The 25,378-nt window shown below is 39.4% G+C and overlaps 1 protein-coding gene across 3 annotated transcripts in view; it reads left to right on the plus strand.

Annotated features, from left to right (window-relative positions):
* The window catches only part of NMT1_1 (glycylpeptide N-tetradecanoyltransferase), a 51,869-nt gene that overhangs the window by 5,256 nt on the left and 21,235 nt on the right, over window positions 1–25,378 (plus strand). For all 3 annotated transcript variants that reach the window (XM_051209098.1, XM_051209099.1, XM_051209100.1), the window contains exons 3-9: window positions 69–193; window positions 4,531–4,622; window positions 5,306–5,422; window positions 10,263–10,433; window positions 11,095–11,275; window positions 12,302–12,400; window positions 13,412–13,579. In XM_051209098.1, the coding sequence (XP_051074525.1) occupies window positions 69–193; window positions 4,531–4,622; window positions 5,306–5,422; window positions 10,263–10,433; window positions 11,095–11,275; window positions 12,302–12,400; window positions 13,412–13,579 (953 nt within the window). The remainder of the gene's footprint in view (window positions 1–68; window positions 194–4,530; window positions 4,623–5,305; window positions 5,423–10,262; window positions 10,434–11,094; window positions 11,276–12,301; window positions 12,401–13,411; window positions 13,580–25,378) is intronic.

Consider the following 25,378-nt stretch of genomic DNA (forward strand, 5'->3'; position numbering starts at 1 on the left):
AAAGATTTGCCAGTGGAAAACACAACTATAGTTTGTTGTGTTAAGCTAATCTATGCTTTACCTTTCAGCTGAAGAGATTACTGACAACGGTCCAATTGAACCAGATTCAAAACATGAAGATATCCGCTCACAGCCTTATACATTACCCGAAGGATTTTATTGGTGTGAAGTTTCTCTGGATGATGAAACTGAGGTAAGTTTTCATTTTCGACAACTTTCTGAACAATTGTAATGTTATTATCTGCTGTTCTTCGAAGTATGAAATTTTAATTGGTTACGATTAACACTTCAGTTTACCTAAATACAATTCTTATTAATCACTTTATCGTCTTGGTACGAATATATGAATTCCTTAGTTCTCACCACGAACTGCATCAAAAGCTGCAATTTACATTTACTTACTTACTTACTTACACCTGTTACTCCTCGTGAAGGAGCATAGGTCGCTCACCAGCATTCTCCATCCAACCCTGTCCTGGGCAATCCTTTCCAGCTCCTTCCAGTTGTAATTCATCCTTTTCATATCTGCTTCTATTATCCGACGTAATGTGTTCTTTGGCCTTCCTCTTTTCCGCTTCCCTTCAGGATTCCAAGTTAGAGCTTGCCTCGTGATGCAGTTTGACGATTTGCGTAATGTATGTCCTATCCATTTCCATCGTCTTTTCCTAATTTCCTCTTCAGCTGGAAGTTGGTTTGTTCTCTCCCACAGAAGGCTATTGCTGATGGTATCCGGCCAATGGATGTTGAGTATCTTGCGTAGACAGCTATTTATAAATACTTGTACTTTCTTGATTGTGGTTGTTGTAGTTCTCCAAGTTTCAGCTCCGTACAGTAGAACTGCCTCGACGTTCGTATTGAAGATTGTGACTTTGATATTGGCTGAAAGTTGTTTTGAATTCCAAATGTTCTTCAATTGTAGGAATGCGGCCCTTGTTTTACCGATCCTCGCCTTTACGTCTGCATCTGAACCTCCTTGTTCATCGATGATGCTTCCCAGGTATGTGAAGGATTCTACATCTTCCAGAGTTTCGCCATCAAGGGTGATTGGATTGCTGTTCTCCGCTTTGAATTTGAGGACCTTGGTTTTCCCTTTGTGTATGCTGAGGCCTACTGATGCAGAGACTGCTGCTACATTGGCTGTCTTTATCTGAATCTGTTCACGTGTACGTGATAGGAGGGCTAGGTCATCTGCGAAGTCCAGATCGTCTAATTGGTTCTGAGCTGTCCATTGTATTCCGTGTTTTCCTTCAGATGTCGAGGTCTTCATAATCCAGTCGACCACCAGAAGAAAGAGGAAGGGAGAGAGTAAACAGCCTTGTCTGACTCCGGTCCTTACTTGGAATGCATCTGTCAGCTGTCCTCCATGCACTACTTTGCACTGTAGTCCGTCGTATGAGTTCCGGATAATATTGACAATCTTCTCAGGAACTCCGTAGTGTCGAAGAAGTTTCCATAATGTCCTCCTATCTACACTGTCGAATGCCTTTTCATAATCAATGAAGTTGATGTATAGTGACGAGTTCCACTCAACTGATTGTTCGACGATGATCCGTAGTGTTGCAATTTGGTCTGTGTACGACCGATCCTTTCGGAATCCAGCTTGTTGATCTCGAAGTTGGGCATCTACTGCATCCTTCATCCGGTTCAGCAACACCCTGTTGAAGACTTTCCCTGGTATTGACAGTAGTGTAATGCCTCTGTAGTTTTCACATTTGCTCAGATCTCCTTTCTTTGGAATCTTGATGAGGTGTCCTTCTTTCCAGTCCATTGGCACTTGTTCCTCCTCCCAAATCTTTTTGAATAGAGGGTAAAGCATGCTTGTGGTTACTTCGACGTCTGATTTCAGTGCTTCAGCTGGTATGTTGTCGGGTCCTGCTGCTTTCCCGTTCTTGATTTGTCTGACGGCCATTCTAATTTCTTCCGTCGTTGGTGGGTTGACATCTATAGGAAGATCTGTGTGTGCTGCTTCGATGTTCGGTGGATTCATTGGAGCCGGCCTATTCAGGAGTTCCTCGAAGTATTCTACCCATCTGTTTCGCTGTTGTTGAATTTCAGTGATTGGCTTGCCTTCTTTGTCTTTGACCGGCCTCTCTGGTTTACTGTATTTCCCTGATAGTTTCTTCGTTGTATCGTAGAGCTGTTTCATATTTCCTTCTCTAGCAGCTTTTTCTGCCGTCGTTGCTAATTCTTCCACGTATTTCTTCCTGTCGGCTCTAATGCTCCTCTTCACTTGCTTGTTTGCTTCTATGTATTCAGCTTGTGCTTGGACTTTCTCTGCTCGTGTTCGGCTGTTGTTAATTGCTATCTTCTTGTTCTTCCTTTCTTTGATCTTGTCCAGTGTTTCTATAGAGATCCATTCCTTATGATGGTGTTTCTTTAGGCCCAGAACCTCTTGACACGTTGAAGTCAATGTTTCTTTGATGCCTTTCCAGTTGTCCTCCATGGTAGTTTCTTCTTCCTTCAGTAGATCTTGAAAGGCTTGGAATCTGTTGTTGAGAGCTATCTTGAATTCATTGAGTTTGTCAGTATCTCGAAGGAAGGCTGTATTGAACCTTTGTATTGCTGTTTGTCCACTTGTCCAGTTCTTTTTTAGCTTCAGTTTCAAATTGGCTACAACTAGGTGGTGATCTGAAGCTACGTCAGCTCCTCTCCTGGTTCTCACATCTTCCATTGTCCTTCGGAATTTCTTGTTGATGCAAATATGGTCTATCTGGTTCTCTGTAGTGTGGTCCGGTGAGATCCATGTAGCCTTGTGTATACGTTTGTGTGGAAATATTGTGCCTCCTATGACTAATTTGTTGAATGCACACAAATTTGCAAATCTTTCTCCATTTTCGTTCCTCTCTCCCAGTCCATGTCGTCCCATAATATCTTCATATCCAGTGTTGTCTATTCCGACCTTGGCATTTAGATCTCCCATCAGAATGGTGAGGTCCTTTCTTAAGCATTTCTCTATGATTGACTGCAGCCGCTCGTAGAATTGATCTTTAATGTCGTCGTTGCTATCATTGGTGGGTGCATAACATTGGATAATATTCATTAAGATCCCCCCCTTCTTTGTTTTGAATGATGCTTTGATGATTCTGGATCCGTGGGATTCCCATCCTACAAGTGCATTTCGTGCTACTTTGGACAGCATTAGAGCAACTCCCTGTGTGTGTGGAGCATTTTCCTCTTCGTGACCGGAGTATAGCAGCATCTCTCCCGTAGCTAGCCTTTTCTGTCCAGCTTGGGTCCAGTGGGTTTCGCTGATTCCCAGTACTGCCAAGTTGTATCTCCTCATTTCCGTTGCTATTTGGCTGGTCTTCCCGGTTTCCCACATTGTTCTAACGTTCCATGTACCTATAAAAATTTTTGCTCTGGTTGTTAGAAGGGGCATCGGCCTCGTGGCTTCCGAAGGAATTCGGCTTTCACCATGAAGCGTCATAATTCTTCTAAATGAAGACCTTCTAACTCCCAGGGCAGAGTTAAAATGGTTTGAATTATTTTTTCTGGTAAGCGTTTTTTTAGCGAGTTAGTTTTCTACGGGATGGGGACGCTAACCCCATGCCCAACCCTCCTCCTTTACCCGGGCTTGGGACCGGCAGTAACTCTAGAAGAGCTACAGGCGGAGTTGCAATTTACATTTATGACTCTTGAAAGCAGAAATTGGTTGATAATAGTCTACAATATTCCCCAAGTATTCCTTCTGTTTAATTACACCACCTTGAGACTGAATAATCAGCTTATCATTAATTTCTATCCCTATATTTATATTGGTCCTGAAAATTAAAATTTTGACCAGCTTTTATATTTTTGATAGCTTTTAAATCTAATATGGTTGCAGGTGTAGTCTGTTTGTCTCTCGAGGTAAAAGACGATAGGATACGTTACGGTTCAGCAGTTATGTGCATCAAATAGCAAACTGCACAGTCTAAGTGATTTTCTTGGGACAGTTCTGGCGATTCATATATTTCCGGCTACTAGAGTTGCGGATTTTAAGTATACAAAAGGGTGGTAATGTAGTTTTGCCATTGTGTATCTTATTCATTGAGTACTCTAACAATATGGTGCGTTTGGCGAAGCCCATCATCAACATTACTCAGTGAATGCTTTGATGAGTGCTAACAATAGTTGTTGACGATGCCATGTTAGCTAGTAAAGATATTAAGTTTGAAATGCTTCGAATTTTCTACACTAGTATGTAGTTTTTAATCAGATGTTAGGTCTACAGATCAGTATCAGTCTACAAAAGCATCGCATCAAATGATATACTTTAAAAATGGTATATTCATTCTTAAGATTTGTAACCATGTCAAGATTTTCCCTTTTTCCTTTCACCTTTCTTTTTTGATAACAAATGTTGCGCACTAAACTGGTATACTTAGGATTTAGGTTCTCAGTTATTTACGCCCATTTATATCACGGACTTGAATACATGTGACTGGTTACTATAATATATAATTTACTACAAAGAAAAGTATGAATTGGTTTCGGTGTACGTTATGACATTTTTATTTACCTGGCTTTTCATTTTGCTAATACTTATAGCTACAAGAATTGTATGATCTTCTGTATGAAAATTATGTTGAAGACGATGATCATCTCTTCCGATTTGATTATTCCAAGCATTTCTTACAGTGGTAAGTGTAACCAAAGTCTATTTCGCCCATCATTCGGTCATTTCATATAACTTCTTTACCAATTATAGGTTTATGTACATGCAGACAGTTCTGATGAGGGTTAGTAATACTCCCTGAAAAGTATGCGAAGTGAAGTTTAGTGATTAAAGCATTCAACTTTCAATCAGTAGGTCCCAGGTTCAAACCCGACCACACTGGCGTTGCAGCCGGGTGTTACTACTAGCTCTCACACAATGTGTTTCAAACTGGGTGAACAAAATAAGTAGGTCATGGAATATGACAGCCATGAAATCATTTCAAATCAGAGAGTAATGGATAGTTGTCTCATCTTATTCTGGTGCTTCTTAACAAGATGCGCCGTTAATATATAATATTTATCTCCAGTTTCTTCTAAGTAACTAGTTATATTTTAGATTTCGTTAGATTTTCATTGTTTTTTCCAGTGACTGTACTTCTATGTTTCTTTTTAAAACACGTTCAAGTTGTATGTTCACGCGATGTTTAAGTTCTGACCAGTGCATTATAATATCTGTCCAGCGACTGTCCCAGTTGTAGTCACCTAGGTCCTGTAAGTAATTACAATTCATATTTCATATGAACTTTATTCTCATAGTACACTAATTTCTATTCTTTGGTATTAATGTCATTAAAAATGTCTTTATATACAATTTATCTTCGTTTAGGATCTTAAAGTCACCTGGTTGGCATAAAGATTGGCATGTTGGACTTCGTGTAACTAAAAGTAAAAAACTGGTTGGATTTATAGCAGCTATTCCATGCCACCTACAGATATATGATAAGTAAGAGGCTCATCCACCTTTTTTGACTTTTTCATATCTACACAAAACATGTACCTCAGTCAGTCGGTTAGATACAACCTAGGACCAGGCACATATATGCATCGGTCCAATTCGCCATTATTTTATTTATCTGAACACATAGATATTGGTACAAAAGGGCACCAAATATATATGCACCACACAAAACAATGAGAATGGAAAGAGAAAAAAAGAAGGGGCGTAAAAAAAGAACAATAACGAACAGATTAATGTAAGGTAGTGTAATAATAATAATGATAATAATATTAGTAATACTGGGGGAAATGATAAGGTACAATCAAAAGAAATCTTTCGGTTAAGGAAGAAACAACCATTTTCTATGAATAAAGTAAAAGAAGGTTACAGTAGGATCGCCACTGGCTTCTATTCTGAGCCATATCTGATAACGTCTTTAGCCACTGTGTAGCACCATCTCTAGGAACCCAGCCAGGGAGTCGTGAAGGACCAACAAAAACCAGCTCTTTGCAGTTTTCTTTAATACCACGACACCATGTCATACATTGACTACCTCTTCGCTTTTTCCAACCAGTTCCAGCGTCGGCAAGTAATGCACGACGTGGAATTCTCTGGGACGACATTCGTAAAACATGTTCAAGCCACCGAAGTTGGTGTTTCAAGATGGTGACACCAATTGCATTATCGTCTCTGTGCCCGAACACACGATGCCGAACCTCTGCATTACTAACATGGTGTTGCCACTGGATGTCAGCAATCTTTCGGAGACAGCGATGATCAAACACAGAGAGTCGTCTAACATCCTCAACTCAAAGAGGTCAGGTTTCAAAAGCATAGAGCAAAACTGCTCTCACCGACGCGTTGTAGATCCGACCTTTTACAGCCAGACTAACATCACGAAGGCGCCAAAGATGACCCAGATTGGCATAAACCGCTCTGGCTTTCACTATACGTGCATTGATCTCATCACTCACGCCACTTATACAACTACCTAGATACACGAACTTCTCAACTACTTCTATCTGCTCTCCATCCAGGGTGAGTACAGGATTAGAATCCTGCCAGTCTTGTAGAAGTACTTTGCATTTCGAAGGTGCAATGTACATACAATACCTACGGACACTGATTGCCAACTGATTAAGTGCGGATTGCATGCCTTGGGCATTATCGCACAGTAAGACAATATCGTCCGCATACTCAAGGTCGAGAAGTCTTTCTCCAAGCAACAGATCCACACCACCATTACTTACATTCATCAGAGCTGTTTCCAGAATGTTATCGATGGCAAAGTTGAAGAGGAATGGTGAGATTGGGCAACCCTGCCTAACCCCACTGCTCGAATGAAACAATGGAGAGAGGTGGTTGTATGCCCTCACTCTGCCTGAGGTGTTTGTATATAGGGCCTTTAGGATGTTAATAAACTTCTCAGGCACACCCTTCTTCAATAGACAATCCCAGAGAACAGTGCTGTCCAACGAATCGAAGGCAGCCCTGATGTCAAGAAACACTACGATTGTCGGCCTTTGTTAAGTATGGTGGTGTTCTAACATTTGGCGGAGGGTAGAGATATGGTCAATACATCCTCGATCGGAACGAAAACCAGCCTGCTCCTCGCGAGTCAATCTTTCTCGGGTTTTGAACAACCTACGAAGTATGACGGAAGCCAATAGCTTGGACGTAATCGGAAGTAGACTTATCCCCCGATAGTTGTTACAGGAACGACGTGAACCCTTTTTAAAGATAGGGACAACTATCGACTCATTCCATGACGTTGGTACACTCTCTAGTTCCAAGACCTTGGTAAACAACGTCATCAATTCCTTAGTCAACAAGTCACCACCATCTTTAAAAAGGGCCGGAGGTAAGTCATCTGGGCCAGGTGATTTGTAACGCTTCAAGAGTTGGAGTTTCTTGAGGACTTCCTCCTCATTTGGTGGATCAGTCGTCAACGGCCATAGAGGGCAGGACAGTCCGACCGATGTTGCCGGAGTAGCAGGCCAGTTGAACTGTCCTTCAAAGAATTCTGCCCATCGTCCAAGACGTCGGTTGATGTTAGTGATTGGCATCCTGTCACCCTCACAGATTGTTTCGCTCATACCAGACTTCTTGCTGCCAGTGGCTCGGATGAGTTGGAAGAGCTTCCGGTAGTTACCAGATGCAGCTGCTGCTTCCAGCTCATTAGCACGCTCCGACCACCAGGCTTCTCGGTCCTTACGCAAGCTTTGCCCGATTTCCTTGCGTAACGTCCTTCGTTTGTTGTCAAACTCACGGTCACCCGGAGTAGACCGACGGGCTTCAATGAGTTGTAAGGAACCTGAAGAAACCCAGTGCTTATAAGTGGGATGTTTCTTGAAGCTGCAAGCGGCTTTACTCGCCATTTTCATGGCGTAATGAGGTTGCAGCCAATGCTCATCTATACTTTTTCGGTGGAATGGTAGCTAGCCTAGAAGCTAGCTCGGTTCGATACTTACTAGCAATAGAAGTTGCAACCAACTTGCTGACATCAATCCTTTGGTGGCGGTCACTTCGTTGGCCACTGAAAAGTAAGGTAAGATTGGCGCAGACCAGGGCATGATCAGAGTCCAGATTGGTACTCCAAAAGGAACAGCAGTCTTGTACACAACCACGCCAGCGGTAGCTGATCGCGATGTGATCAATCTGAGTCCAGGCCTGGGATGCAGAGAGGGGACGCTAGGTGGCACATCGGCGATGACTGTTCCGGAAGTTAGTGCTAGCCAGAAACAGGTTGTGGTCTGTGCACAGTTGCAGTAGACAGTCCCTGTTATCTGTCCTGCGACCAACAAGTTCCCATCGACCACCTAAATGATTCGCATCTGTGCCTAGACGCCCGGCCTGAGCATTCAAGTCTCCGGCTAGTACTACAATATCTGTCGAACGCACTTTCTGGAGAAGAACAGTTAACTGGTGGTAGAATTCATCCTTGATTGCATCTGGGCTGCAATCTGTCGAGGCATAGGCGGAGATGACGAAAAGACATCGTTTCTCACGCCGATTTCTTCTCACTTTGATGGAACTTTCTAACCTAACAGCACATAACCGACTGTTAATGGGGATCCAATCGATTAGTGCTGCCCCAGTTCTAGCGCTTAGTGCGACACCAACGTCAGCAAGACCAGACGAAGATGCCACAGGGTCCCTGGATAAACTCAGGTGATGAAACAAGCTTTTTGAAGCGACAGATGGAGAGCGAATTCGTAGTACTTCACTAGAGTTTTGAATACAGGTCTCGGATAGACAACAAACATCGATATTAAGACTTTCCAAAGACATAGCCTCCCCTATCTGTTGTCCAACCTGCATAAGTGTGCGAACGTTGAAGGCAGCCAGTTTGAATGGTGCACGCGGTTTCAGAAAAACTGCTTCAGTACTCGTACTTGGTGGTAACGTACAATTTCCAACCAGGCAGTGACTCGAGAACGTTTAGATAGAGCCGAATTTCCACCACAGGCGAGCTGCTGTATAAGTCGAAAAACAAGTATACACAGAATGGGAATAAAAGAGGGTGAATAAATGACGTAGTAAATAATAATAATAATAATAATAATAATAATAATAATAATAATAATAATAATAATAATCTGAATCGTTTGATTGTTAATCGAAGCAAGACAAGTATTTTCCATAACTATCGACATTTCATCATATTTGTGTGTGTGTGTGTGTGGGCTGTGATACTGCCCGGGTGCCCAGACCAAAACAGGTGGTTTTCTTAGGGGTTGTTTTTCGAAGCGAGAAAAGTAATTTCCATGGACATAAAGAGTTCATCATTTGTGTGTGGGCTGTGATACTGCATGGGTGCCCAGACCGAAGCAGGTGGTTATCTTAGGGGGCCACTCCCCGAGCCTTTGACCTAAAGGTCTAACCCACAAGGCAGTGGAGCATCGTAAAGAGATGCAATCCCATGGTAGCCGGTGACCAACGATTGGTTCATACGCCATTTGTTCCCGCAGGATACTGGAGCCCATGTGCACCATTGGTTTGGAATCCGGTTAAAGCGCCGGACATTCGCTTTTCGTCCTCTCATTTTCGTAAACAACACCCCCGCCACGAGAAGGCAGTGAGTAGGACTTCCCTGGCAGAGGCTGTATACGCGTGGCCGTGTGAGAGTATATTTCCCACCTCACTCCCGGCCATAACAGGGCATTTGGGGACAAAATCTGTGCTCCGAGAGAGGCCATACCTCATTAGAACAACAAGATGAACACCGAATTCATAGAAGTAGTTAATTTAATAGTGGTATTATATAAAAGAAAGAATTGGTTGGTAGAAAGAAAGATATAAAGCAATTTTAATCTCATAGTTTAAGGGAAGACAGAGAGTGTATACACCTACGCCATTGTGATCGGATCTGAGCCATGTACCTAATATCTCTTATCCTAACATAGGTGAATTGGAATAGTTGGACATTAGTTTATGTTCGTGTGATTGGTTCTGGTTAATGGTTCAGGATGTCTATCATTTATAGATGACTGCGATTTTGTATCTTCTCCCTAGGTTTGTTACTTGACCTTGCTGTCAGTTGGCATTATATAGACTATTGCTGAAAGTCAAAGAACTGTATAAAATATTGAGTTATATAAAGCTTGTTTATTCCACACAAATTGATTCTAAGATGATCCTACAGCAAGGATGTTCTGTCTAAATGTTGAAATCGTCCAATGCTTATTGTTCTTAAGTTATGGTGTCTTGTGTTTTTAGATTTTTTCTTTTACGTCCGCAAATTTTATTGAATGAGCCAACCGCAGCTCCACATATAAGCGACTAAGGCATCTGGGAAAACATACCTATGTTTTTATATTTGTTTTATATTTAATTTCTACCTCAGAGCAAAACAGCTGGTTGAAGTCAACTATCTTTGTGTCCATAAAAAACTACGTTCTAAACGTATGGCCCCTGTACTGATTCGAGAAGTAACTCGTCGTGTTCATCTACGTGGGAGATTTCAGGCTTTGTTTACGAGTGGAACTTTACTTCCAAAACCAGTCAGCAAATGTCGGTATGTTTCACAGTTTTATTGCCTTCAAAATTTAATTTATCCAAAGGTATTTTCATACAAGTAAACTTTAGGTTGATTGGTCGATAAGGACAGTAGCATGCCAAATATCTATTTTGTTCTCAATGAATGTTGTTGCATTTAATCGTAATCAGTATGTAGTTTTGATACTTAAGATCTATTCACACATTTTGCAGAATTTAAACTATCCGGAGGTGTAGTTTACAGACCAATAAGGAAATTAATTGAAAACAATTTATTCTCTAGTAAATTTTTGCCCCAATTTCATGGTTATGTATTTAATAAATCTTTAGATTTATAGAAGTTTTGATGTATAATTAGCATTATGCTTTACACCAGATAGTGGGTTTCCCCATTAAAGTTGAGATATATCTAGACTGCTAACGGTTATTTTGCTTCTGTGTTAAGATCACCTACAATGGTTGACTAAAAACACTTGTTTGCACTACTAAAACAGGTCTATAATTTTTTAAAACTGTTATTAAAACTTTTGTTGTTGTCACTATTTTCCATTGATTGATTGTAAGTTATCGAAGCTATATTGCTTACCTGATATGGCTCTTTATTTTTTTTGCCGGTTTAACGAGTTAAGATTTTTGCTGATAGTTATATTCAGTAGATAGTTTTTCTCTACTTTTCCTAGATATTGGCATCGTCCTCTCAATCCACGTAAACTTCTTGAATGTGGATTTTCACATCTTACTCACAACATGACTCTTCAACGAACAATTAAACTATACAGATTACCTGAAGCTCCTCTTGTCAAAGGTTTTCGTCAAATGACAAAAAAAGATGTTCCCAAAGCATGGCCTTTATTATCTGAGGTGAATTTTTTTATTAATTACATCTGTATTCTGAAAATGACCAGGTTTCTATAAAAGCAACACTTAATAAAATAAGAGTTTATTACTTCAAAAGACATAGTTCATCAATTATTCCGAATAAACATCTATCATAAAGCTGCTAGTAGTTTGAAGAATAAAATATAAACAAAACGCATCAGCAAAAGTGATGTCGTTTTTGAATATACGACTGTTTTCTGAATACATATAATAGTCATACCTTGCAAGTATAGAGTTGTATTTAGGAGGTAGTATATGAAGTATTGTAGAAAAATGGGATAACTACGAAGTCTTGTGCATTTTGTTGTAGTAGCTACATCGTTAACACCGAAAGTACATGTTATAACACGTCTGTAAATGCACATGAGTAAACTCAGCGCCACAGTCTTCAGCCAGAATTTTTTCTATACCTCCAATAAATCTTAACCTAGCCTCCAAACTACTGAAACGTCGAAGGTTCACTTCATGCTCCAAATGACGATAATACAAGACAGTGAGTTGTGATTTATACCCTTTTTAAGTTTTCCTTGAAAATCAGCCCCATCCAAGTCACGAGTTTAGGGCGTCGGATCTAAAAAGTACCCATACGGTTTCAAAATTTAAAATGGTGATTATTAGAAACCTCCTTCCCTTATTGGTGTATTTTCCAACGGTAAAGTAGTATAGCCTAATATTTCACAAAAACTTCGTGTTCGTTATTAACTAGGAGTAATTGTTATTGTTTAGCTCTGTAGTGTGTGCAGTGCTTGTAAATCCCGTCCTAATAATTTACTAATTTAACCTGTAGATTATGAATTTATTGTTTCCCTACATACAGATGTCTTAGCAACTGATACAGAAAGGTGTACGCAATAATGAGGTTCTAAAAAAAGATGATAGGAAAAGTTCGTACTGTTCAAATGTAGCCATTTTTTAAAGAAATTCCCATAATTCAGTGTTATTATAACTTCGATTTCTGTTTTTTTCTCAAAAATGTTCTTCATTTTGTTGATTGGTTCACTGCTTTAGTACTTGGAAAAGTTTAATATTCATCCAATTTTTACAAAAGAAGAATTTCAGCATTTCTTTGTTCCTCGAGATGATGTTGTGTATTCTTTCATAGTTGAGGTGAATATCTATTATTATTTCATATTTGTTTAATGTTATATATTTTTTCTACTTTGCTTTTTACTTTCAACTATGTGATCATTTATAATTTGGTTCCATTTATGAATTAGAATAAAGCAAGAACAAATTGTAGCAGAATAACATGAATTGATTTTTATTTCATGGGTTCTCATCCATTACACGTTCAGTTATATTGCGTAATATTAGTTAATAAGCATTAGTGATAGAAGAATTAAAATGACAGTCGTTATCAATCCAATCTTTTATTTTACTTTATTTCAACACATAAATATTGGTACAAGGAGGCACCAAATATATATGCGCCACACAAATCTCATTCGATATGTGTGAGGGCTGTGATACTGCATGGGTGCCCAGACCAAAACAGGAGGTTTTCTTAGGGGGCCACACCCTGAGCCGTCGACCTAAAAGTCTAACCCACAAGGCAGTGGAGCATCGTGAGGAGATGCATTCTCATGATAGCCGGTGACCAACGATTGGTTCATACGCCATTTGTTCCCGCAGGATACTGGAGCCCATGTGCACCATTGGTTTGGAATCCGGTTAAAGCGCCGGACATTCGCTTTTCGTCCTCTCATTTTCGTAAACAACATCCCCGCTACGAGAAGGCAGTGAGTAGGACTTCCCTGGCAGAGGCTGTATACGCGTGGCCGTGTGAGAGTATATTTCCCACCTCACTCTCGGCCATAACAGGGCATTTGGGGGCTATCAATCCAATACTATGTGATAATGCTTTTTAATTTCATCATATACAAATTAGCAAATAATTCGTTATGACATACCTTTTTGCAAGATGTGAATCTTTTGTTTATCTATAAAAAACTGCACTTATAAATACAACATCCGAATGTATCCTTCATTGGTACCTATAAACGTTAATTTTATTGGTGAGAGAATTTAACTCCATTCTGCAATTTCGAAAAGCCGAAACACATTTATCCGACACTGATTATGTTCATTGGTTTAATTTTCTATTTCACTTAATTTTAGAATGGAGATGGGCAAATCACAGACTTCTGTTCGTTCTATGTCCTTCCCAGTTCAGTCATGAAAAGCAAACAACACAATAGCCTTCGCGCGGCCTACTCATTTTACAATGTTTCTACGGTAACACCATGGCCTGCATTAATTCAAGATATGTTGATTTCAGCCAAACAAGTAAGTCTTCATATATATTCTTGTTAGATATGTAAATGTATGTCTGGTATACATTTATATTAATTAAAATTGAGGATAATCTATGTTGTTAAAGAAATATTTCCCCTCTTTAATGCTTCAGGAAGCTGTACAGAAAATATAAAGATAAACTCAGGTGTCTGGATCAACATGTTTTAATGTTAAAATGATGGTGAATTTTTATTCAGATAATTTTTTAGTTCCACTACCGATTCCCTACCGATAGTTATCACTGGCTACATCCCTTAATTATCTTTCTGTACATTGTTGAGGATGATGTTCTCAATAATCTGACTCCAAATAATAATATCCCGTAACTGAGTATTTTAGGTAGGCTTAATCTCCTAGTAGAATTGCGAATTTACTCGAGATTATTAAAAAGCCTGAACACCAGTTATAGAGATAGTTTATTGATAATGAATAATAATAATCCACAAGCGTACGGTGAGCAAGCACACGATGAAACAGAGAGAGTGAGTCTGTTAAAAAATCCATATATATTTGAGAGTTAATCGGGTGTGAATAGATTATCGATTATCTGAACATTGAGACCAATAGGAAGATAGCTTAAGCGTTAATGTACAGACATACTTTCGATCATACACACCGAAATTAACATAGTGAATTGAGTCTGAGTTACAATGACTAGATAAATGATACAGTAGTGAAATGGGCTTGCCACATAAGCTCCCATCCAGAACATCGATGTTTTTATGTACCAAAGAAAAATTGGATTAACATCTATGTTCGACAAAGAGATAAAGAACGGAACTGTTTTAAAAATGAAAGTACAACTCAATGTGATGAGTAAGCGTAAAATTGTAATAACAGCTTGTGTGTTGAAACGTTTCATATCGTATATACAAGTGTATATTTAACATTAATGAATTGTATAAAGTTAAAATGTAAGCATAATGATGATCCGTGGGGCCAATAAATAAAAAAAATAGTAATCAAAATAAAGTAGGATTTTTATGTGTTATAAGAGTAGTCTCAGGATTTGGTCTAGATAAATATAGTGGTTGCTACATACCTATCTGGCCAATGTACTCTTCTTCCTGATCTTGTTGTAGTTTGTGCTGCTGCTGAACTTTGGTTTGAAGTGTTGCTTGTTGCAGGTAGTTTGAATGGTGCTTGCTCTGCTGCAGGTTTAGACGGTTTTACAGTTGTCTGTTTTTCAGTGTTCTCTAAAAATGCTGGTTTTACTCTGTCGATGCTAACTGTATCATGTTTACCTGCTCTTTCCCTTGTAACCGTTTTAGTGTCCTTTCGGATGATTTTAAAAGGGCCGTCGTAAGGAGTCTGTAACGGCTGTCGTACTCTATCATTTCTGACGAATACATGTGAGCATTTGTCTAGTTCGTTGGGTACGAATGATTTCACCTTTTGGGCTCGTGGTTTAACGGACCTAATGGATTCCATCTGCTGTTCTAATTGTTGTACGTAGTTGGTTATATCTGCTGGAATATCTGTTGCACGGTCAAAAAATTCACCAGGCAAACGTAATGTTGTTCCATAAACCAACTCAGCAGCACAACAACCGAGGTCTTGTTTGATGGTTGAGCGAATGCCTAATAGTATCAAAGGAAGCTTGATATCCCATTTGTAATCTCCTCGTGCGGCCGTCAAAGAGGCTTTTAACTGTCTATGGAATCTTTCTATCATTCCATTAGCAAACGGATGATAAGCAGTGGTTCTAATTCTCTTTATACCGAAAGTATCTGTAGGTTGCTGAAATAGTTTGCTTTCGCATTGCGTTCCTCGGTCGGTCGTAATTGTTGTACGGACACCGAAGTTTGTAATCCAGTGTTTCACCAGCTTCTTCGCCACTGTTGATGCTGACGTGTCTTTTAACGGAACAGCTATGGGCCATCTCGTAAATCTATCTATACATGTTAGTATATGCGTGTAACCATTAGAAATTGGTAACGGTCCAACAATGTCGATATGAATATGGTCGAACCTGGCGCTAGCGGCGGGAAAAATTCCGCTAAGAGATATGTGCCTATGTACTTTAGACTTTTGCCATTGAACGCATTCCCGTGACCATTTTCGTACGTCTGTGTTCATTTTTGGCCATACCAATCTATCTGTGACAAGCTTTACAGTAGCTTATATACCTGGATGAGATATATTGTGTAATTTCTCAAAAATATTTCGTCTCATACCGAAAGGTACAAAAGGGCGAGTTTTACTTGTTGAGGTATCACAAGTTAAGGTGTCCTTGTTGTTTATGGGGATGTTTTGGAATAATAATTTCGTTTCCTTAGACTGCAAAAGCTTTTGTAGCTCCGTATCGAGCTTTTGATGCTTTGCCATTTCTTGATAGTCTATATCAGGGATCGAGAAGGCATTGATATTTAATCTCGATAGTGCATCTGCTGCCTCATTTACATTGCCTTTAATATGGCGTATATCAGCTGCAAATTGTGAAATGAATTCTAGTTGACGAATTTCGCGCGGACTATATTTATCATGATTGTGCATCAAGGACTTAGTTAGGGGTTTGTGATCAGTATATATCGTGAAAGAATTGCCTTCTAACATGTAGCGAAAGTGTTTGATTGCTAAGTAGATAGCCAACAGTTCTCTACCGAATGTGCTATATTTTGTTTGCGTTGCGTTTAGCTTTTTTGAGAAAATTGCAAGGGGTTGCCATTGTTCATTGACACGCTGCTGAAGTACAGCACCTACTGCTACGTTAGAAGCGTCGGTCATTATTGCTAAAGGTGCATCAACCTTTCGTCGTGCGAGTAATGCCTCTGTGCTTAAAGCGCTTTTCAACTGATCAAATGCTTGAATTGCTTGCGGTGTTATTGCTAATGATTTAGCTCGTCCCCTTAATAAATCAGTTAGTGGTTTTGCTAAGTCTGCACATTTAGGGATAAAACGTCTGTAAAAGTTGATCATCCCAAGGAAACGTCGTAGTTTCTTGAATGAATCAGGCAAAGGATAATTTTTGATAGCTTGTGTTTCCTCAGGAACTGGTTTAATGCCTTGATTATCAAGTACGTGACCTAAAAAGGTGAGGGATTGTTTTCCGAACTCACATTTGTCAGGATTGACCGCTAACCCATACTCGTTTAGCTTCTCAAAAAGCATTTTCAGATGAGTTAGATGTTCATTTTCATCTTTGCCTGCTATAAGTAGGTTGTGGCAAGCCCATTTCACTACTGTATCATTTATCTAGTCATTGTAACTCAGACTCAATTCACTATGTTAATTTCGGTGTGTATGATCGAAAGTATGTCTGTACATTAACGCTTAAGCTATCTTCCTATTGGTCTCAATGTTCAGATAATCGATAATCTATTCACACCCGATTAACTCTCAAATATATATGGATTTTTAACAGACTCACTCTCTCTGTTTCATCGTGTGCTTGCTCACCGTACGCTTGTGGATTATTATTATTCATTATCAATAAACTATCTCTATAACTGGTGTTCAGGCTTTTTAATAATCTCGAGTAAATTCGCAATTCTACTAGGAGATTAAGCCTACCTAAAATACTCAGTTACGGGATATTATTATTTGGAGTCAGATTATTGAGAACATCATCCTCAACATTTTGGTGAACCGCTTTTAGAACACACATCATTCCTCTACGAATTCTGCTGAATACTCTCAAAGCGTATCTTAAAGAACTCCACATTGGAATTACTATTACAATTATTAACAATTCATTAACAGTCATAATAAATCCATCCATAACATTGTTCCTTTGGAATTATTGCTGTATATTCGCATATTTAAACCAAAAGTGACAGTTTTTCTTTTTGGTGAGTCTTACATATATTTCTTGTTGTTATTTTTGATTTCTCTTCATATTGTATATTACAATCCTCGGCTTATTATTACTATTGCTTCTTCGTATCATGGCACTTGATAATTCGCTAAGTCTTTCATCTAAATCTATTTCCGTGGGTGCCATCTCTGTACCTTTACCCATTTTTAATCCACGAAAGGCTGGACTCTGGTTTGCTCGTTTAGAAAGCTTTTTGTAGCAAACAAAATCACAAACCAGAGTACGAAATTTAGCTATGCAAATTCATTGCTGCCAGATGACGTCATTGAACAAGTGCCGGATGTCATTTTTAAGCCGGATCCTGACTCACCATTCGATTATCTAAAAGAGAGGTCACTCGTGTCACATCTCTCACCGACCAACAGACAATTGATCAACTTTTAGCCAACGTGGAGCTAGGTGACAATACACCGTCACAGTTAAAACGCCACATGACAAACTTATTAGGAAATCGTACAGTAGACAAACGTCTACTATATCAATTGTGGCTCAGACGTCTCCCTCAAAACATTCAACAGATACTAGCAATTGGAGACGAAGACGTTGATTTTGATAGACTAGCAGACATAGCCGACAGAATTTACGAACGGTCCAAGACTCACCTTGTATCTCAAATCCAATCAAGCTCAGCTGACGAGATCGCCGAGTTACGACGATCAGTTGATACCCTTACGAAACAGATAGCTCAGATCCAATTATTGAATGCCTCCCATAGCAAGCGTAGAGGAACATCTACGAGCCGTAGACGACGTAGTCCAAGCACTACTAGACACAACATTTGTTGGTACCATAGAACATATGGCAAACAAGCTAGAAAATGTACTCCGCCTTGTAACTTTGCAAGCACACAGAAAAAGGAACGTCAAGACCGTAGGTTAATGACGACTGCACTCACTGACCACAACTTTCAAGACAGTCGTCTATTATATGTTACAGACAAAAAACCGGCACACAGTTTTTAGTCGACACTGGGGCAGAGGTTAGTGTAGTACCACCTACTGCACTCGAGAAAAACACACCTGACCCCAAACTAAAACTACAAGCTGCAAACAGGTCTGACATCAAGACGTACGGCAAAAGGCGGTTGCAATTAAATTTCGGTCCTAAATCTAATTTTTCCTGGAGTTTCATCATAGCGGACGTCCTCGTTCCTATAATCGGCATTGATTTTCTGCAATTCCACAAAATACTGGTAGACGTCAGAAATAGGAAACTTGTCCTTGCCGAACAAAGTAAAGAAATTAGAGGATTTATATCAAATGAGACTTCCATACATTTATTAGTTAAACCTCGTCACGAGAACGACAAATACGTCAATTTACTTAATCAGTTTCCAGATTTATTGCGACCGAATTTCAAACACGACAAACCGACGCATACCGTCGTACACCACATAAAGACAGAGGGTCCACCAGTGTTCGCACGTCCAAGACGCCTTGATCCTCTCGTCTGGCTATCGCAAAGAACGAATTCAACAAAATGATTGAGTTGGGCATCATACGCCCCTCCGATAGTCCGTGGGCATCACCGCTCCATATGGTACCTAAGAAAAACTCTTCCGAAGTTAGACCGTGCGGTGACCATAGAGCTCTCAACAGCCGGACCATACCAGATAGATATCCTCTCCCACATCTGCATGACTTCACTCATAGCCTATCTGACGTGTCGATTTTTCGAAAATTGATCTCGTCCGTGCTTACCATCACATTCCAATTCATCCAGATGATGTTCCTAAAACAGCCATTACTACCCCCTTTGGACTATATACGAATTCGTCCGTATGCCTTTCGGATTAAGGAATGCTGCACAAAGTTTCCAGCGTTTTATTGACCAAGTGGTACGGGGCTTACCGTTTGTGTATGCTTACATAGATGACCTCGTTGAGGATGATGTCCTCAATATCTGACTCCAAATAATAATATCCTGTAACTGAGTATTTTAGGTAGGCTTAATCTCCTAGTAGAATTGCGAATTTACTCGAGATTATTAAAAAGCCTGAACACCAGTTATAGAGATAGTTTATTGATAATGAATAATAATAATCCACAAGCGTACGGTGAGCAAGCACACGATGAAACAGAGAGAGTGAGTCTGTTAAAAAATCCATATATATTTGAGAGTTAATCGGGTGTGAATAGATTATCGATTATCTGAACATTGAGACCAATAGGAAGATAGCTTAAGCGTTAATGTACAGACATACTTTCGATCATACACACCGAAATTAACATAGTGAATTGAGTCTGAGTTACAATGACTAGATAAATGATACAGTAGTGAAATGGGCTTGCCACAACCTACTTATAGCAGGCAAAGATGAAAATGAACATCTAACTCATCTGAAAATGCTTTTGAGAAGCTAAACGAGTATGGGTTAGCGGTCAATCCTGACAAATGTGAGTTCGGAAAACAATCCCTCACCTTTTAGGTCACGTACTTGATAATCAAGGCATTAAACCAGTTCCTGAGGAAACACAAGCTATCAAAAATTATCCTTTGCCTGATTCATTCAAGAAACTACGACGTTTCCTTGGGATGATCAACTTTTACAGACGTTTTATCCCTAAATGTGCAGACTTAGCAAAACCACTAACTGATTTATTAAGGGGACGAGCTAAATCATTAGCAATAACACCGCAAGCAATTCAAGCATTTGATCAGTTGAAAAGCGCTTTAAGCACAGAGGCATTACTCGCACGACGAAAGGTTGATGCACCTTTAGCAATAATGACCGACGCTTCTAACGTAGCAGTAGGTGCTGTACTTCAGCAGCGTGTCAATGAACAATGGCAACCCCTTGCAATTTTCTCAAAAAAGCTAAACGCAACGCAAACAAAATATAGCACATTCGGTAGAGAACTGTTGGCTATCTACTTAGCAATCAAACACTTTCGCTACATGTTAGAAGGCAATTCTTTCACGATATATACTGATCACAAACCCCTAACTAAGTCCTTGATGCACAATCATGATAAATATAGTCCGCGCGAAATTCGTCAACTAGAATTCATTTCACAATTTGCAGCTGATATACGCCATATTAAAGGCAATGTAAATGAGGCAGCAGATGCACTATCGAGATTAAATATCAATGCCTTCTCGATCCCTGATATAGACTATCAAGAAATGGCAAAGCATCAAAAGCTCGATACGGAGCTACAAAAGCTTTTGCAGTCTAAGGAAACGAAATTATTATTCCAAAACATCCCCATAAACAACAAGGACACCTTAACTTGTGATACCTCAACAAGTAAAACTCGCCCTTTGTACCTTTCGGTATGAGACGAAATATTTTTGAGAAAAACAGACAACTGTAAAACCGTCTAAACCTGCAGCAGAGCAAGCACCATTCAAACTACCTGTAACAAGCAACACTTCAAACCAAAGTTCAGCAGCAGCACAAACTACAACAAGATCAGGAAGAAGAGTACATTGGCCAGATAGGTATGTAGCAACCACTATATTTATCTAGACCAAATCCTGAGACTACTCTTATAACACATAAAAATCCTACTTTATTTTGATTACTATTTTTTTTATTTATTGGCCCCACGGATCATCATTATGCTTACATTTTAACTTTATACAATTCATTAATGTTAAATATACACTTGTATATACGATATGAAACGTTTCAACACACAAGCTGTTATTACAATTTTACGCTTACTCATCACATTGAGTTGTACTTTCATTTTTAAAACAGTTCCGTTCTTTATCTCTTTGTCGAACATAGATGTTAATCCAATTTTTCTTTGGTACATAAAAACATCGATGTTCTGGATGGGAGCTTATGTGGCAAGCCCATTTCACTACTGTATCATTTATCTAGTCATTGTAACTCAGACTCAATTCACTATGTTAATTTCGGTGTGTATGATCGAAAGTATGTCTGTACATTAACGCTTAAGCTATCTTCCTATTGGTCTCAATGTTCAGATAATCGATAATCTATTCACACCCGATTAACTCTCAAATATATATGGATTTTTAACAGACTCACTCTCTCTGTTTCATCGTGTGCTTGCTCACCGTACGCTTGTGGATTATTATTATTCATTATCAATAAACTATCTCTATAACTGGTGTTCAGGCTTTTTAATAATCTCGAGTAAATTCGCAATTCTACTAGGAGATTAAGCCTACCTAAAATACTCAGTTACGGGATATTATTATTTGGAGTCAGATTATTGAGAACATCATCCTCAACATTTTGGTGAACCGCTTTTAGAACACACATCATTCCTCTACGAATTCTGCTGAATACTCTCAAAGCGTATCTTAAAGAACTCCACATTGGAATTACTATTACAATTATTAACAATTCATTAACAGTCATAATAAATCCATCCATAACATTGTTCCTTTGGAATTATTGCTGTATATTCGCATATTTAAACCAAAAGTGACAGTTTTTCTTTTGGTGAGTCTTACATATATTTCTTGTTGTTATTTTTGATTTCTCTTCATATTGTATATTACAATCCTCGGCTTATTATTACTATTGCTTCTTCGTATCATGGCACTTGATAATTCGCTAAGTCTTTCATCTAAATCTATTTCCGTGGGTGCCATCTCTGTACCTTTACCCATTTTTAATCCACGAAAGGCTGGACTCTGGTTTGCTCGTTTAGAAAGCTTTTTTGTAGCAAACAAAATCACAAACCAGAGTACGAAATTTAGCTATGCAAATTCATTGCTGCCAGATGACGTCATTGAACAAGTGCCGGATGTCATTTTTAAGCCGGATCCTGACTCACCATTCGATTATCTAAAAGAGAGGTCACTCGTGTCACATCTCTCACCGACCAACAGACAATTGATCAACTTTTAGCCAACGTGGAGCTAGGTGACAATACACCGTCACAGTTAAAACGCCACATGACAAACTTATTAGGAAATCGTACAGTAGACAAACGTCTACTATCTCAATTGTGGCTCAGACGTCTCCCTCAAAACATTCAACAGATACTAGCAATTGGAGACGAAGACGTTGATTTTGATAGACTAGCAGACATAGCCGACAGAATTTACGAACGGTCCAAGACTCACCTTGTATCTCAAATCCAATCAAGCTCAGCTGACGAGATCGCCGAGTTACGACGATCAGTTGATACCCTTACGAAACAGATAGCTCAGATCCAATTATTGAATGCCTCCCATAGCAAGCGTAGAGGAACATCTACGAGCCGTAGACGACGTAGTCCAAGCACTACTAGACACAACATTTGTTGGTACCATAGAACATATGGCAAACAAGCTAGAAAATGTACTCCGCCTTGTAACTTTGCAAGCACACAGAAAAAGGAACGTCAAGACCGTAGGTTAATGACGACTGCACTCACTGACCACAACTTTCAAGACAGTCGTCTATTATATGTTACAGACAAAAAAACCGGCACACAGTTTTTAGTCGACACTGGGGCAGAGGTTAGTGTAGTACCACCTACTGCACTCGAGAAAAACACACCTGACCCCAAACTAAAACTACAAGCTGCAAACAGGTCTGACATCAAGACGTACGGCAAAAGGCGGTTGCAATTAAATTTCGGTCCTAAATCTAATTTTTCCTGGAGTTTCATCATAGCGGACGTCCTCGTTCCTATAATCGGCATTGATTTTCTGCAATTCCACAAAATACTGGTAGACGTCAGAAATAGGAAACTTGTCCTTGCCGAACAAAGTAAAGAAATTAGAGGATTTATATCAAATGAGACTTCCATACATTTATTAGTTAAACCTCGTCACGAGAACGACAAATACGTCAATTTACTTAATCAGTTTCCAGATTTATTGCGACCGAATTTCAAACACGACAAACCGACGCATACCGTCGTACACCACATAAAGACAGAGGGTCCACCAGTGTTCGCACGTCCAAGACGCCTTGATCCCTCTCGTCTGGCTATCGCAAAGAACGAATTCAACAAAATGATTGAGTTGGGCATCATACGCCCCTCCGATAGTCCGTGGGCATCACCGCTCCATATGGTACCTAAGAAAAACTCTTCCGAAGTTAGACCGTGCGGTGACCATAGAGCTCTCAACAGCCGGACCATACCAGATAGATATCCTCTCCCACATCTGCATGACTTCACTCATAGCCTATCTGACGTGTCGATTTTTCGAAAATTGATCTCGTCCGTGCTTACCATCACATTCCAATTCATCCAGATGATGTTCCTAAAACAGCCATTACTACCCCTTTGGACTATATACGAATTCGTCCGTATGCCTTTCGGATTAAGGAATGCTGCACAAAGTTTCCAGCGTTTTATTGACCAAGTGGTACGGGGCTTACCGTTTGTGTATGCTTACATAGATGACCTCGTTGAGGATGATGTCCTCAATATCTGACTCCAAATAATAATATCCTGTAACTGAGTATTTTAGGTAGGCTTAATCTCCTAGTAGAATTGCGAATTTACTCGAGATTATTAAAAAGCCTGAACACCAGTTATAGAGATAGTTTATTGATAATGAATAATAATAATCCACAAGCGTACGGTGAGCAAGCACACGATGAAACAGAGAGAGTGAGTCTGTTAAAAATCCATATATATTTGAGAGTTAATCGGGTGTGAATAGATTATCGATTATCTGAACATTGAGACCAATAGGAAGATAGCTTAAGCGTTAATGTACAGACATACTTTCGATCATACACACCGAAATTAACATAGTGAATTGAGTCTGAGTTACAATGACTAGATAAATGATACAGTAGTGAAATGGGCTTGCCACAACCTACTTATAGCAGGCAAAGATGAAAATGAACATCTAACTCATCTGAAAATGCTTTTTGAGAAGCTAAACGAGTATGGGTTAGCGGTCAATCCTGACAAATGTGAGTTCGGAAAACAATCCCTCACCTTTTTAGGTCACGTACTTGATAATCAAGGCATTAAACCAGTTCCTGAGGAAACACAAGCTATCAAAAATTATCCTTTGCCTGATTCATTCAAGAAACTACGACGTTTCCTTGGGATGATCAACTTTTACAGACGTTTTATCCCTAAATGTGCAGACTTAGCAAAACCACTAACTGATTTATTAAGGGGACGAGCTAAATCATTAGCAATAACACCGCAAGCAATTCAAGCATTTGATCAGTTGAAAAGCGCTTTAAGCACAGAGGCATTACTCGCACGACGAAAGGTTGATGCACCTTTAGCAATAATGACCGACGCTTCTAACGTAGCAGTAGGTGCTGTACTTCAGCAGCGTGTCAATGAACAATGGCAACCCCTTGCAATTTTCTCAAAAAGCTAAACGCAACGCAAACAAAATATAGCACATTCGGTAGAGAACTGTTGGCTATCTACTTAGCAATCAAACACTTTCGCTACATGTTAGAAGGCAATTCTTTCACGATATATACTGATCACAAACCCCTAACTAAGTCCTTGATGCACAATCATGATAAATATAGTCCGCGCGAAATTCGTCAACTAGAATTCATTTCACAATTTGCAGCTGATATACGCCATATTAAAGGCAATGTAAATGAGGCAGCAGATGCACTATCGAGATTAAATATCAATGCCTTCTCGATCCCTGATATAGACTATCAAGAAATGGCAAAGCATCAAAAGCTCGATACGGAGCTACAAAAGCTTTTGCAGTCTAAGGAAACGAAATTATTATTCCAAAACATCCCCATAAACAACAAGGACACCTTAACTTGTGATACCTCAACAAGTAAAACTCGCCCTTTGTACCTTTCGGTATGAGACGAAATATTTTTGAGAAAAAACAGACAACTGTAAAACCGTCTAAACCTGCAGCAGAGCAAGCACCATTCAAACTACCTGTAACAAGCAACACTTCAAACCAAAGTTCAGCAGCAGCACAAACTACAACAAGATCAGGAAGAAGAGTACATTGGCCAGATAGGTATGTAGCAACCACTATATTTATCTAGACCAAATCCTGAGACTACTCTTATAACACATAAAAATCCTACTTTATTT

The sequence above is a fragment of the Schistosoma haematobium genome, chromosome 1 (assembly GCF_000699445.3).
Source record: "Schistosoma haematobium chromosome 1, whole genome shotgun sequence".
Taxonomy (NCBI): Eukaryota; Metazoa; Platyhelminthes; class Trematoda; order Strigeidida; family Schistosomatidae; genus Schistosoma; species Schistosoma haematobium.